We start from the raw sequence: 16,466 nt of genomic DNA on the forward strand, positions 1-16,466 counted from the left end.
TTGCCTGGATGCTTCACTTTGTAGTTGATAAGATTCCTGGTAACACGATTGAATAAGGAGGAAACCTGTCTCATTTCTACATCTGTATGGATTACAATGCACTGTATCACAATTGACAAATGACATGAAGCATCACCTTTAATAAAATTAAATTACATTCAATATGCCTTTCCATGAGAAATCAATTTTCCTGGCTACACAAACAGAATTGATTTCATGTTCAGCGATTTCCCTAAATGTAAAGAATTAAGTCTCCTCAGTACAAATGGTAACAGTTCAACTACATATGTACAAGAGACCTAATTAATGGAAGCAGGTGTCTGTCAGTTAGTTTCATATGTGCTTGCTTCATCTTTGCACATGATGGAGGATACTAACGTTGGTCTAAATATTGCTTAAGCATCAGTATTTTGCTCAGTTTGATTATTAATAAAGATTTCCAAATGCATGCAATGGCATCCTTTAAAAAACAGAATGAGGAGCACTTTTTAGTGTCTGTCAGAAAAAAAAGAAAATGGTTTAATAGGCCATAAGCAAAGTCCTTGGCATCAGTAACGTTTTCCCATTGCTCTAAACGCAGAATGGGCATCCATATAAAGTCCCAAAATTGTATGAGAGAGGAAGAGTGCCTAATCAGTCTCTTTGACAAGCTTCTCAGGTAAAAAGTTTGTTTTTATCAAGCAACAGCAACCTGAAAAGAAAGAGCAAAAACAAAACAAAACACAGGTTGACTTTGAGGTTCAGATGGATGAGAGTCAACAGGGCTCTTTCAGACACTCCATTGTGAACCGTCTGCCACCTTCATGTTCATTCAGAGGCAGTAAACAAAGAACAAAACTGAACAGTCAATGTACAGTATATCATTATTACTGTTGAATGTCATAACTTAAATCCACATTTGCAAATTAACAGCAGCTCAGGACATTGCCATCATGAATTGTTTCTTATATTCTGTGATGTTAGGTTACTCTGCACTGACTGATTCATTAGTTGCATTGTCTATTTTTCAAAATAGTCCATGACCATTAAGGATGCATCCTATAAATTCTTAAGCATATTGATGTCCAAACTATTTTGCCAAGAAAGACCTTGGTTGTCAGAACCGGCTGTCCCAATATAGAGGAAGGTCTGAATATAAAGTGAGATACAAGTGTATGAGTTCCTATTCAGAGAATGTCAATGGCTTGATGTCGTTTCCCATAATCCACGGCTCGATCGCCTTGCATGTCTCGATCCTCATCATCTGGAAAAAGAAAGCAAGCAGAACATTAGAGATTTGCTATTTGACAAAACTCTTAACAACTGTAACACTACTCAGTTTGAACATAAGTAAGCTTGCTATTATTAAAAAACGTTATTAGATATCGATCGTCTTAACTATGTACAACTGTTGCTAGCTGACCAAACACAATCACAGTGGAACTCCAAAGACATGAAGAGCTTCATTCCAAAACATTTTTCATCCGTAAGGGGAAGAACATTTTTTCTGATATTTATTAACCAGGATTTCCAAAAACACCATACCCTCTAAATGTTACTATTTTGCAAGCACAGGTTTTAAGGCAGCAAGTAACTTAATATCTTGTCGATATATTAATAATATTCCACAGTCAATTTAAACAGCAACAATGCCATATTTTTCAAATGGTGGATATTTCATTTTGGGATGAAACTCTTAAATATATTTATGCATAATATTTACGTCCCTGTTGGCCATCAATATATGACCTACACAAGGTAATCCTTGATTGAGTTTAGTCATTTAAACCAGAGAATCCAATTCCATTGTATACAGACTGAACAATCAACACCGATGTAATACATGGACATGACTGCGCTTTTCTGCAACAAAACCAATCACAGTTGCATTCTGTAATCACTGGGCTGAAATTACTAAAATTACGTTTTTGAATGGATGAAAACACACAAATAATATTCTCTAAAACATGGCATGGTAGCACTCAAAACAAATATTAAAATTCTAATCTAATAGGCAATTAGAAATTAATGGCAGGAAACAATAACACATGATCACAAAAAAGTCACGTGCATGCATTTCAATCTTTCAAGGAGAACACGGACACATTCACAAACACAGTAGGCTATATTTATCTACTGGTCTAGATGTGGGTCAGAGATGTTTGGTGGGCACAGACAGGTGGCATAGCTAAAGGGAAGCACAGGCAGGAGAGAAAACGCTGGATGGAAAATGAAGTTACACTCACAGAACCGTAAGTTCCTGGGTCAGGTTTCCCCCATACATGGAAGAACAGGGTCCTAAGATTTTTTACTGTGCCTACACAGTGATGAATGCCTAACACAGTTACTCATCTTGAATTGCATACGTAGCAGTCCTGCTTTGACCCTGTAGGTGTTTTTAAGTCACAATGCTTGGAAGTCTATAGATATCTGTAGTTTCTGTTCTTAAGAGTGGATTCAAGAACGAAACTCAGGGTGCTGTGAGCTACTCTAATGTGGGAACTGCTGGGACAAATGCAGGGGGGCAGCAGCGGGACAGGAGTGGAGGGAGGGAGCATGGGAGGAATGGTGGATAAACATCTGGACAGGCAGTCCAGTCCGCTGGCCTGGCTCACCTTGGACGTCTTCCTCCCCACCATCACCATCCTCTTCCTCATTGTAGGCCAGTTCGGCCTGCTTGTCGGCCTCATACTCACCCACGTTCCCATCATCCCCATTGTAGTCCGCCAGCTTAGAGCCGTGCTGCGGATCTACTGGGGACTCGTTCTCATCAAAGAACCGGCCTGCAGGAGGCAGAGAAGGGCCTCATCAGGAAGGGAGGGAAGCGGAGGCAGTTGTAGGGAGAGAGGGAGGAATGGGTGAATACTGCATAACGAATGCATGAAGGAATGACTGATCGAGTGAAAGAGGATGACGAAAGATGAGGAAGATGGGTGAATGGATGTATTAAGAAGGTGGTTGAGTTTGGCATAAGAGTAATGCAAGAGTGTTTCTGATGAGGGAAGCAAAGTCAACCATGGACTTCGATACGGACAGTCAAGGTGATTATGAGGGACTGTGAAAGTCTTTGCTTGAGATTTAAAAGCACATTTCCTCATCCTCCTCAAGCATAGTGATTCCCCTCACATCCTTCAGTGTGAGCAGGGTGGGAAATTAACTTTATGATCCACTAGCCACTGTGTCTGGCAGATTCCCAGATTCGACCAGCCGCTCACATTTTCTAACAGCCACTTTTTAAGATCAATGCTAAAAAGCTGAATATGATCAAAACACAAGCCGCGCATGTCATAGGATATAATTCATGTATTAATCAAGTATGCTGATAATGATGGAACGCCTAAAGCAGATAATATTGACAATATGACTAAAAGAAGCTACGTAAATCTAAAATTAAGACATTCAAGAGAGCACAGAGAGCAGAACTGAACCAGCCAGTCGCACATCTTGCCTTGCTCGTCGTGTCGCCACTTCTTATTGAAACATCGCTGTTTTTTCTTTGACTCCAAAATCTCCTCCTTCACTTACTGCAGTGCACCACCTGTCTTATTATCCGTGTCTGCTTAATTCCAACAATATGTCGCCGCCACATCCTGTTTCCAGTTTGACAGTTTTATTTAGCCTCAGGGTGGACAAGCTAAACTGACATAGTGGGCGTGAGGCTGCCCAATTTAATGCAATCCTTCATAACGAGAATTCATATCAAAACAATTTGTTTTGAAACTACGTTGCTAAGTATGGTGCCCGGGAGTGGTTATAGGAAAGATGAAGGCATATCACACTTAGCAGACGTTCACAGTGCATCAGTGTCACTGTGGGAGCACACTTTCCCCCCCCCCAGTTTGGGCAAACTTTGTTTACCCATCACAGTGGCTGGTGGACCTAACAAATTTACCAGCCACTGCCAAAACTCAGATGTATTTGACGGGTGTTAATTTCCCACCGAGTGTAAGTATAAAACAAAGCAGAGACAGGAAATTTGAGGAAAAACGCAACAGACCAAACTGGGTATAACCAATGTTTTAAGCAGCAGAGCTGAAGAGGGTGGGATGGATGTGTAACCGGAGAGGGAAGAACAGAAGATTTAAAAACAGAAGAGAAGGAGGGAGAGAAAGGTAGCAGAGCAGAGCAGAAGCCAGGCAGCAGGACAGGATCATCTGGGAGCCAGGAGCGTGTCGTTTGTCTCCTCTCCTCTGCAACTGAGCCCTCTCTCTACTCTCTGGCAGTGCTTCTACCCGTATTCAGACATTCAGCCTCACATTCAAACAAATCCTCGGTTAGAAATTCTCACTCTCATGGAAATGTGTTATACAGGAGCAGGGAGGTAACTGATTAGGAATGGGGAAAACCAAACAAAATTCAACCAGATGGCACCACACCACATTGTGTATTACTCTCTGCTTGGGATTGATACACATCACAGAGCACTGGGAGGCAGCAGCTAAGCACAAAGACAGTCCTAAAAGGAAGTATACGTGTGCTTAAAGCTCTTTTTCAGTTGACACGTGTAATGTAAGATCTTCTGTTTCCCCACCCCTTCCAAATCAACCACCAGCGAACCAGTTACCAACAAATGCCCCTCCACCCACAACCTCCCTCGCCAATTATTCCCTCTTCTAAGTGTCTTGGATGCACTCACTCTGGCGGTGGTGTAGTGGCTCGGCTGGAACTTGGTCTTTGGCATGGTGAGGCTGGATGGGGTTGGGCACCTGGGCGGGGTTGGGGGGCAGAGGAAGCCCCTTCATCTGTCCACCATCTCCTTTCACATTATCAGGAGCTGAGAATGAGAAAGAGACTTAAGTTCTGTTGGATGTGTGGCTTACACCCAAATACCAGAAGTCTGTGGCACAATTACCAAACTCCCTCCACCCCTGCTGGGAAAAAAAAGGCAATCAGCCACAGCATGGACTCCTACATTTCAACCAAAGTCTGGTGAATACCTTTTGAACTTTTGCATTCCCAGTTGAAACTAACATTCATAAAGTACAGTGTGGTAGCCGTACTGGGTGTGGTCTTTAATGTGGCACCACCAGTTTTGACGGAGTACGTCTTCAGTATCCACCCAAGAGGGAAATCCCCCCCCCAAAAAAATTGAGAAGCTGCCAAGGAGTCCTATGCCAAGATTACGATCCTCTTCCCTTACCCTCAATCACTAAATGTTTAGTGAGAGAAACCTCACTGAAAGTAGAAAATCAGCATAGCTAATGTTTCAAGGAAGCTTGAGTGTATATGACCAAAGGCTAAGAAACATTTTTTTATAATTGCATGGGGAGGTGCATCATGTACCTCGGAGTTGTCTGTGCTGTTCTCCAAACTCGTCTGCCTGGATGCCAGCCTTGTTGTCCTCATCAATGAGAATCGGTTTGTCTGCCACTGCCTGGGGGAGCGGCTGTTGGAGGAGACCCGGAGGTGGGACCACTGCTGCTCGGCCATCCACTCTGTCCTGCTGGAGCCTGGGCTGGTCCAGAGACAGGCCCCGGCCCCCAGGGCCGTCAGCTGCCCCCACGCCGGGCCCGGCACCGGCCCCCACTACCACATCAGGAGCGTCCATGTGCTTCTGAGTGATGGACGGTTTCTTAAGGGCTGTAGATAAAGGAGGAGGCAGAAGTAAGAGAGCAGAGCTTAGAGAGCAAGACAGCTTCGGTGGATGTACAGCACAACCAAGACATTCCAGTGCAGCAATTTATTGGTAATGTCAATAATGACAGTGAAAGTGCAATACTTACCAAATTGTACATCATCTATTTTTCCCACCTCACTGTCCTCAATACCAGGCATGCCAGCATCACTGCCTGGCTTGCCCATCTCTTCTGTAAAAGAGGAGAGGGAATTTGAGGTAGATAAATGATAAGCTGACGTTAGTATGGATGCATGAATTCCCTGTTAGACAGTTGAGGGTGCAGTTCTTGAGAAACATACACATGATGCACTATCAGTCAAAAGTTTGGACTAGAGGTCTTCACGGGTCTACCCGGACCCTAGGATCCGAGACCCCACCCGGGACCCGTATGGGTTCGGGTCCACGTTTTATTATGGTCAATCGGGACCGGGTCGGGTCCCATTCTATTACCGCGGGTCCCGGGACTGTTTATCATTATGTGTAATACCCGAGTGGATCCGAGAAGACCCGTGATCCATTATGGAGTCTCACTGTCCTCTACTGGACAAACTGTAGAACGGCACAACTTGGCAAGTCTTTCTGTTATTTTGATCTCCTTTTATTAGGCTACCATATGTTGTATCCGACATGATAAACGTTTTTAGCAGTAGAACGGCATTTTTAGTAGCAATTTTAATTACAGGGTTTGTCGGGTCCATAAAATAGACCCGAGACCCGTCTTGGGTCTCTCTCCTCTTGGACATGCACCGGGTCGGGTCTGTAATATCTCGGGCAAAAACGGGTCGGTATATATATATATATTTTTTTAAAATTATCGGGTCCAATCGGATCTTGGAACGAATTTCCCGGGTCCATTAAGGTTCGGGTCCATCATTTTGGACCTGTGAAGACCTATGTATGAATTTCTTTCCAAAGCCTTTGCCTTTCCATCAAGGCAAAGGGTGGCTCCTTTAAAGAATCTAAAATAGAAGTTAGTTTTGATTTGTTTAATACTTTTTTGGTCACTGCATAATTCATTTGTGGTATTTCATAGTTTTGATGTCTTTACTATTATTCTAAAATGAGAAAAAAACTAAAAAATAAAGAAAAACAAACTTGTGTCCAAACTTTTGACTGGTACAGTACATAAAGAGAAAGTAATAACCACATAATGGAAACCTCCCCAAGATTTATATTGACTATGTGCAGTTTCTCATAGTTTCTCTGGTAATGTTGTAACTAATCACACGCTACAATGTAGGGTCCGAGTGTAGTAGAAGGGAGAACACTCAAGACAGTACAAGCCTTGGTTGTCACTGTGATAGCTGCTGTACCTTTCAGATCTGGACTGTCACGCTGGTGAGTGGCCACTGTGTGGCGCTCTCCTACCGCCTCCACACCAGTCGCTCCCTCTGCATGTCCACCCACCACTGCAGCCTTTCTGCTGTCCAGAACACTCTGAAGAATGATCAAAGGTGAGTCAGACAGAGAGGAGGATACAGAAAGGCAGAGAGAGGAAGAGACAGGGTTTAAGAAATGAGGAATAGAGGTATGTAGAAGGGATTTCACAGAGATTGGGTGGCATTACCAGTAGAGCTGGACTGACAAAAATGTCTCAATGACAGTAATGAGGAAATGCTACATTGCTGATTGTGATGTATACCAGAGGGCAGGAGGCTATCGGGTTGTGGCAGGTTTAGGAGCCTAAGCATGATCATTACCTTTGTCATAAAAATGTTATCAATACTAACCTGTCTTAGCTTTGATGCTTCTTCCTCCAGGGTCTTTTTTGTTTCTTCATACTCTTCTTTCAGTTGTGCAATTTGACGTCCACACTGTAAACTACAATTATTATACACAGCCGTAAGTGTCACCCCCAGAATTTGGACCGTTTTAATCTCTACTATTAAAATTGATTATTACAAACAACAAAATTGAATTATTGAAACTATGACCCTGGACAGAGGACTAAATAATTTACCAGGGTCTATTGTTGTTTTTGTCAGAAGTATAATTTTTAAACCAGGTTTTCAAACCGATCGTGAGCGGTGGTGGCAACAGGTCCCCAAAGTAAGTCACTATTGGCGTCACAAACCTCTATAGAGGTATGTACACTTAAAACTGAAAATGTCTAAAAAATATCACTTTAAGGTTGCTGTTAGATCAGCATCTCCTCACATTTAGAAAACAGAATAGGCAAAAAATGATCATTCATATTGTTGACCCAATGTCAGCATTTAGGGGCACTTCCACCCATGAACCTAATTCAAGTAACAATTTCCAACAATTAGAACAAATCATTGTCACGATGATTAGACAAGCACAAATTCAATTTTTGGGAAAGTGTTTTAGTCTCTGTAGGCAAGAGCAACAAGCTAAGTTTCAACTTCTGTAGAGGCAATGGATATAATTTAACTTGTACCAGGTAGATGTAAAATGATCACTAGTCTCTTGAGATGAGAGAAAATGGCGATATTATTCTTTAACTCAGGGACTAGACTAGCCTCTCTGTCTCAAAGGATGAAAGGGAAGGGGTGAGGATCTGCCTTACCTCTCATACTCCAGTCTTCTCTCCAAGGTGGTGCTATTCTTCTTCACCTCCCTCAGCTGCTCCTCCTGCTTCATGAACTCCTGCTTCAGCTCCCTTAGCTGCTCTGCTCACAGTAGCGCAAACACACACACACACACACACACACACACACACACACACACACACACACACACACACACACAATTGTGGGGTGATTTAGTTCTTGAGGTTTATTGCATGGTCAATAATTCTTCCTGAAGTAAATTTCTGATTCTCTACTGAAAGACTCTGGCAGTCTGGTTGAGAGTGCCCTCTGCTGGCCAGGCTGAACTCCACACCTCCACACCTTACCTTTCAGCCTCTGGATCTCTGTCATCTGGGCTGTGACGTCACCCTGCAGCTTCATCTAACAGGAGAAGAAAAAAAGGGGTTCAGAAATAACTTATCATTGACAGTCTTGCAGAATTTAGCCAAAGTTAGCCAGTCTTGCAGAATGTAGCTGAAATGTCTGGTGTTTCAAAATTTCTGTTAAATTAATGACACTGAGACTGTAATATATTGCCTTCCGAATGTGTATGAATAAAACATTCATGTGTTAATATTAGAGTAAATGTTATTAGTTAGTCCATTTGTAATTACTGTAGAAGTGCAGCGTTTGGCAATCCACTGAACTAGTTATGAAGTTATGAAACGTCAAACAGGAATGTTTGGCGTTTCATAACTTCAGTTAAATGAATGACAATAGATCTGAAACTGTAATATCTTGCCTTCCAAATGTGATGTCATCTTTACCAAATTCTCATTCTTTTCTAGGAATAAAACATTCACATGTTTAAATATTAGAGTAAATGTTATTAGTTAGTCACTTTGCAATGAATGCAACCCCTTTTCTAATTCAGCCTTCTAACCGGCTGATGAGCTTATGTAAGTTCACCTTTGTTCATTCCAATGCTGAATGAATACCGCACAAATACAAACAAACCTGCTTTGCAAGCTCTATCTTGCCATTACTCAAATATGTGCTGAAGAAAAAAGAAAGTTTTTTGTTAAGCTGCTAACTTAATTTTTAGTCAACATAAGCATTTTGTAGGCAACTTGAAAACACATATTTGAGCCATCATATGCCAGCTAATTTGGAACCACTTAAATAATAAAAGCCATGCATTTAGTGGAAATCACTGCAAACTCCTCCACGCAATCGAAAATCAAGTATTCAACTAGACCATGGGGTAACAATCATTATTGTTTGTCCTTTTTGTTGTAAAGCACTTGACAAAGTCCTACTGTACATACAATTATTTTCATCATCATCATGACTCTTCAACACCAGATTCTCTGTGACAAGCTACAGACAGATCAGAGAAGTTGAAACAAATCGGGGCCGGAATTTTCCACCCAATGTCGTTTCAGTGCTAAATGCAGACTCATGCTGTCTTCATCAGCAGCCCAAACTCCTGGACAAGAGCAAAATCAAATCAGGCAGCCTCAGAATCTCTGGGGAAAATCAGGGGCTTTAATAAAACTCATAGGGAGGGAGGGAGACATAGATCCTGGACTTTAATGAGGCAGAATGCACTGAGGAGAGAGGGGACAATAATTACAGCATCAATGTCAAACATTGTGAAGACCAAAGCTTCACCCCGTTACCCTCCTTGAAGAGAGAAGCTCAGAGGTGGGACAGCCTCTCCCTGCAGCCTGCTGAGATTGACTATATGGAGAAGGATGACAACACAGCCACAAAGATCCAAGAACTACTGGGATAGACTATGGGCCAGGGCCTAAACACAGTTCAGTCTCCCTTTCCACCTGTGATCTAGTATGTTTAATCCTCTGCACCCAATGGGCACAAGTCTATGATGTATGAAAGCCATGTACATTTGATCTGTCACTATTTTCACTGCAGTGCAGGCCACTGTGTGTATGCAGTATGCATTTCTGTTGAAACAGGGTTGGGCTGTTGACAAAGAAAGGAGTGGAACCATTGCTATTCAACACCTGCCTTGATCTTTAAGACGGGAACAGGGAGCCGGATACTGCTGATGTTAACAGCAGGAAAGTGTGCACTCTTTCTATTCCACACAATACCTTCCATCTTCATTAAAATATTTAAGCATTGGTTACATTTTCTTTAACCTTTATTTATCCAAAGAAGGTTTGCTAGTAGATGCTGAAGCTTTGCATACAGCCAGTCTAACAGGCAACAAATTAGGAGGCTGTTTAACACAGAGTGATTTGCTTTGATCTGGCTCATGGTCAGAGTGTTCGGTGGTCAGCAGGGAGAAAGACTGAGAACAGGCCAAGATCAAAGCCTGTATACAACCAAGGCAGTCAAACGCCTTGGTTGTTGCAAAAGCCACCGGCCAGTGTGGCGGGTGACCCTTATTGATTTTTCCACCCAAGACAAATTTTCCCAGCATTTGGCACTTGGCGGGTGTTAATTTCAGACCTTGTTTGCTGAGCATATATGCCCTTCTCCAGCAACGCCCTGCTTTGCATTCATACAGTAACACACATCCACATCTGGGAGTGCCCAGTATAAACAATCTTATAAACAATCTTATACTGCTGGCCGTAAGTAACTCCACTCATCCAGGCCAGAAGTTTGGAAGGAGTTTGAAGCGCCTTGCTCAAGGGCAGCTTGTCAGCAATTGTTGAGGGAGAGGAGATTGCTACTGGTCACCTTTTTCCATCCTGATTTAGGCATTTAGGCTACTGCTATGCTATACTGGATGTCTCTCATATGTGTACTGTGCAAGTTTAGCACCCTTGGATGGACTTCCTGATTTCTTTGCAGCTCAGATGTGGATTGACTATAAGGCCAAACCACACACACACAGACAGACAGACACACACACACACACACACACACACACACACACACACACACACACACACACACACACACACACACACACACACAGGATAAACATGCATGTATGCATGTCCATGAGAAGTCAGTCAGGCAGACTGGATGCAAATTAGAGGAACCCTCCCCTTCATCTGTTCTCTAAACGTCTCCCAGGGCAGTTGGACACACACCAGTGTTCATCAGACGGTGTTGGGACACAAAAGAGGGGAAGCAGACGGACAGCGAACTGCTGGCTGGGCCATTGGGCAGAACGACACAAGGGAATAAAGATAGCCTTCTGGTTCCTACAGAGGCCCCCCTCTCAGCCTTGACATAAAGCCCAACAAATGCTTAAAGTGCTGAGACCATATTTTCTATTCACTCGAAGTTATGGGAAGGAGGTGGCAGTAATGTAGCGGCATGGCGCTTGACAACAACTAAACCCACAATCTACAATGGAGTGAAAAGTGCACCAAACTAACAAACTGACTCACTATTAGTCTGACTAGTTTAAGTATTGTGTTAAGTGAATGAATGGACACTACACCTCAGCCCATCACAGAATTCAGCATGTGAGTTTGACAGCACATGCAGCCAAAATTGTAGCCTTATAGCTAAGTTTTGCAGGTCCTCCATGTATAACGCATACCATTGACCAATGTACCCATAGATACATAAATCAAAGCACAATGCCACCTTCAGTTTTATCTGGCCTCAACCCTCTAGGCCATTTTGAAATATGCAACAGTGGCATGAAGGCAGTAGAAGCAGGGGGCTTGTTATTAAAGACTAGAGCAGTCTAGACTAGAGCAGCCAATATCTAAGATGTAATTTGTATAGAAAGAACAGAATTTCCTTCAAAATTAAAAGGGATATTGAAAACACTTAAGGGAGCCTTGAGCTGCGATTTTCTCCTAAAAAATATTACTATGAAAAAGTTGCTTCAATGTGTAGTTATGCTTTAAAGAGGTCAGTTAAACCATTCAACAGGCAGGAGCAGATGGCAAGGAGTGATGGAGCAGAATACAGGTGATAGTGGCCAATGTGGGATAAAGGGATGAATTCTAGTCAAGGGAGTCATGGGTGGGAGCAAGGGTGCAACTGGATGACAGTGACGGATTAAGTGGATGAATATTAACTGGATACAGTCACATTTGATGACTGCAAAATAGTTCAAACCACATCTCCCATTAACATAGGCTCCCAAACATCTTCCCCGCCAGATAGAAATGCTTTACACCACAGACCTTTTGGCAAAGGTTTTGTAACCAGGACCCCCATCTGAGAAAACTTTCATTTTCTGTCAATATTGTAGGCAGGGCAGCCTCTGATCAGAGCAGTCATTCTTATAAATCCCCCCTAGTGCTAACTTCTAGTGAATGAACAGTGAAATTAAACTCTTTCACATTTTGCTCGGGGCCTCTCATGGACCCCAGCCTGGGGCCCACTGCTCTAACATACCTTATCATCAGTGCACTTTTTGATGAGTGCTTCGCGGGCCTGCAGCTTGCCCTCCAGGACGCTGTAGTCTCCATCCTTCTGGTCGATCTGTTTCCTGTGCGTGTCCACCTGCACCATCAGCTCCGAGTTCCGCTTCTCCAACCGGCTCCGCGCCGCGTCCGTGCGCTTCACCTGCGTCTGAACCTCCGCCAGCTCATCCAGCAAGCGGCCGTGCTTGTTGGACACTGTCCAGTAGTTGAAAGACAGTATGGCGATGATCACCATCAAGGCAATGAGAATGAAGGACGGGAGGCGGCCTCCCCGCCGGTTTGCACCAAAACCAACCATTTCAGAAAGTAGTTAAGGTTGTAACCGCAACCTACTGAGCTCGGTACGAGTATTCTCCCAGTACAAAACACATCCGTCTACGTGACATGCCGTTTATATGCGGCAAGCGCTCGGTAATGTAAAAACACCTAGACAGACAGTCACGAATGTTCAATATTTCTCACATTCTTCTCTGTTTCTTCTGTTCTTTACGCTCCTTCCTCCATCCGCACACTGGTCATCCTCTCTGCATTCATCCAATGTCAATAGATGAAATACACCCGCAGGGACGTGGCCTAGCTCATCTGGCAACGTTAAACACACTGGACGTGGACAGCCGAAGGCAGCCTTGGCAGTCAGAAGTGCAAATGCAAAAAAAATATATATTTCCGGGTTCTCTAGCAAACCCTGTCGGTCTACACTGACGTTGGATTAATTACAGAATCACCGTCAAAGCAACGTTGATGATATCCGAGCTAACGTTAGCTAGTACATTGGAAAGCTAACGTTACTAACACACTACTGTACTTGTTAGCTAGGTAGATGAGAGGAGACACATTTCCTTTAACACAGAAAAGGCTGATCTCTTCTTGCGGAGGGCGGATTTCATTCTGTTGAAATGAAACCAATCCCAGCCCTGTCAAACACCAATTATAAAGACACGATTTTCCCGTTATTCCACTCTCCTCCTTGATTCGTAGCCCAGCCTGATGTCTGTGCTGTGAAGCTAACCGCAACAGTCCACATTATTTCCGATCTTTGCTGATAAAAAGCAGATATCCTTCAAAATAAAAGTCCAATCGAGCGTCTTGCAGCACAAAGCAAGCGTGGCAGTCAAAAGCTCCTTGGTGGCAGTGGTTGGCTGCATGTGGTTTTGTTTTCCTTCAATGGGAATGGGAACACCCAAGCTCGGCGGGGCTCGTGTAGGGTTGACGTGGATGTGGATCTGCTGTAAAACATGTAACCTATAAAACTGTGCCCGTTTGCATGCCGGTGGGTTGACGACGGTGACAGGTGATGGACCTTTATGTATCCAAAATGTTCAATGAGGCGTAAAGATCAACACTAAAAATCAATATTGCAAGATGGCGACTCAAATATCGCGAGGTCTCTGCACAGTGTAAGATACTGGTGGGTGGGTAACCAAGAACCATTATCAGTGGAGTGTGGAAATTGAAATAGCTAAGGGGAATGAGTAGTAGCCTAATTGTGATATTTAGTCTAAAATTCTTTTGATGGCTTTCGGATTGACTGTAAGCTACTGAACACCTGACGTGAAGACACAGCCGTGCACAAGTTGCCTACGAAATAACTCAGTGTATATACCCAAACGAAAAATCATTAGGCTTTAATATTCCCATTTAGAGACATTATATCACATACAGTGGGTCTGTGGTAATCCATAGAGAAGTGTAGTATTGTGCTTCATGGTATTTTTTTTCTACTACAATATCAGTAGGTTATAATACTCCATTATGATCCATTTATAATAATAATAATAATAATAATTTATTATTATTATTATTATTATTATTATGCATTGCTTACCACTTTCAAAGACATCCAATTAGGCCCTATAACAAAAAAAAAGAACAGAGACAAAATCAGACTGCAAACTGTACATAGCTGCATACACAAATAACAGAGGGAGAGAGAGACACAGAGAGGGCACGGGATCGTGATGTGCTCATCAAATGATGAAGTGAATTAAATCGAGCATGCCCATTTTTTGTGGCTTTGTTATCTAGCCTACTGTTATTTTACTATGAACACATTAGCCTACAGCTGGCTGCAGCCTATTGGCTTGTTTTTGCATTATCTTATCTTTAGGCCTACTGCAGATGACACATAAGATAATTTTCCTCGCCGTAAAATATATTCATGAACACAGTCATTTGATTCTAATTTGTGTTCCCCTTACAAAAAATCCCCTTACAATTGTGTAGTAGGCTTACACTATAGCAGTGTAAGCCTACAACACAAATATCAGCGCAAAACTATGCGTCCCTAATACAATAGTGATACCATAGGAGATAAAATACCACAAAGTAAGATAAGGTCACTCTAAATCAGGGATGGGCAAGGTGCCATGGAGAGTGGAGGGAGAGAGTCTGCAGATTTTCATTCCAACCAAACACTACAGCAGCTGGTTGCCAGGGTGTTAGTGTGGTACCTAGGGTGTACAAGGTGGTTGCTATGGTATTAATAGGTGGTTGCTAAGGTGTTACTAGGCGGTTGCTAGGGTGTATAGGTGATTGCTAGAGTGTGCAGTGTAATCAGTTGGTGTAGTCTTTGGTTGGAATGACCAACCTACTCTCAGCCCTCCATGCCCATGCCTGCTCTGTAAGCGTACACGGGGGCAAATGCTTTTCAGATTGAAAAACTGAGATAGGGGTTAAGGGGCATTGTGAACACTGATCAGCTGAGGAGCTAAAAGGGGCCTATAGCACAGTATTTCCACTATATGTAGACTATTCAACCCTGATGTTGAATACCATGCCATTACCATAACATACCAGACCATTCTATACCACACCTTACTAAGAGCTTACATTGGTCAGCAGAGAGCATGTACATGAATGTTTTCATCCTCTCCATAAAATCATAAGACACTTGCCTCCTCTTATCCAGTGTGTGAAGATAAAATAGCTGTTGCTTTTTTTTTTTAGATTAAAAACAAAATAAATAAATGAAAGTGGAAGTACTGAATAACGTAAGCAACTTTTAATAAATCAAGTGACATTCATAAATACGAATTCTGGTTGAATACTTTGATGAACTTGAATGGGAAAAAAATTTTTAGTTGCTGGAAAATGAAAATGGAAACTATCTTGCTAAACAAAGAAACTACTTTGGTTGGTTCTGTTTGATATTTCGAAGGTGTTTGATTTCCTATTTTACATTTCATTTCATACCTGTAATTTTTAGATTGGATTACATTTATCTCTGTGAGAGGTTAGAGATGCAAATATATTGCATTTTCTCTCTTGAAAGGGTATGTGCGTGCCACTATGCAAAACTCAGAAATACATTTTTAAAAGGAGATTTTTTTTAATTCCTTTGCATGCCCCTCTAGCATGTCCGGGGAAGTGTCCTTGTAAAGATTATTTTTGTGGCATTTTTGTTGTATCAGAGGGTGCACAGCAAGAACAGACAAAAGGTGGAAGAGAGGGAGATGTGAGAAGCAACATGGGTTCCAGGCCAATTTCGAACCCAAGATGTTGCAGATGTTATATGATATAGGCACTTAAGTCAACTGACCCAAGAGGATCAGTTTCCATTCCACCAGTCCACAATTTTGCCCTTGCTCTTTCAGCACCTGTGCATGTCACTACTAAGTAACACAGCCAATAAGTCTTACAGAATTATTACATGAATATTACAGGGAATTTTCATTTTCAAGTCCTAATTGCAGCGGCATAGGTTCGAGTCCGGTCTGTGCCCTTTGCTGCATGTCATCTCCTCTCTATTTCCTGTTTCTCTCTTCTGCAAATGTCTAATAAAGCAGAAATGCCAACAAACATAAACTTTAAATGCAATGGTTGCCTGTTGAGTTTGTATTTGATTTTAAGATTTTACTGATCAGCCAAGTCTAGCTATAGTACATCTCAGATCCTGCTCAGCTTTGAAGCTTGGGAACTCCTACCAGAGGAGTTTAGACTGGCAAAATCATTGTCATCTTTAAAATAACTGCTTAAAATCACTGGTCTTTAAATTTGTTTTTACCTATTGTTTTATTTAACTTT

General features: G+C 42.4%; 1 protein-coding gene across 4 annotated transcripts; it reads right to left on the reverse strand.

Moving 5' to 3' along the window:
- Nucleotides 1-138: 138 nt before the first annotated feature.
- On the reverse strand, nucleotides 139-13,454 carry golm2 (golgi membrane protein 2). 4 transcript variants are annotated; one of them, XM_071525726.1, is made up of 10 exons: nucleotides 12,415-13,454; nucleotides 8,457-8,511; nucleotides 8,127-8,229; nucleotides 7,327-7,417; nucleotides 6,910-7,033; nucleotides 5,703-5,783; nucleotides 5,263-5,559; nucleotides 4,616-4,753; nucleotides 2,595-2,762; nucleotides 139-1,243 (listed from the first exon to the last, which is right to left on the reverse strand). In XM_071525726.1, the coding sequence occupies exons 1-10, from the start codon at nucleotides 12,739-12,741 to the stop codon at nucleotides 1,167-1,169; spliced, it is 1,461 nt and encodes a 486-aa protein (XP_071381827.1). In that variant the 5' UTR covers nucleotides 12,742-13,454; the 3' UTR covers nucleotides 139-1,166. The 4 variants fall into 4 exon arrangements, with proteins under 4 accessions (XP_071381827.1, XP_071381826.1, XP_071381829.1 ...); XM_071525725.1 differs by having other exon boundaries at nucleotides 5,703-5,786; nucleotides 12,415-13,453; XM_071525728.1 differs by lacking the exon at nucleotides 2,595-2,762 and having other exon boundaries at nucleotides 12,415-13,451.
- Nucleotides 13,455-16,466: the final 3,012 nt, after the last annotated feature.

Source organism: Centroberyx affinis, unplaced genomic scaffold, assembly GCF_046629955.1.
Source record: "Centroberyx affinis isolate AG114_WGS23_722 - 3 ecotype Tasmania unplaced genomic scaffold, CSIRO-AGI_Caff_v1 ptg001333l_1, whole genome shotgun sequence".
NCBI lineage: Eukaryota > Metazoa > Chordata > Actinopteri > Beryciformes > Berycidae > Centroberyx > Centroberyx affinis.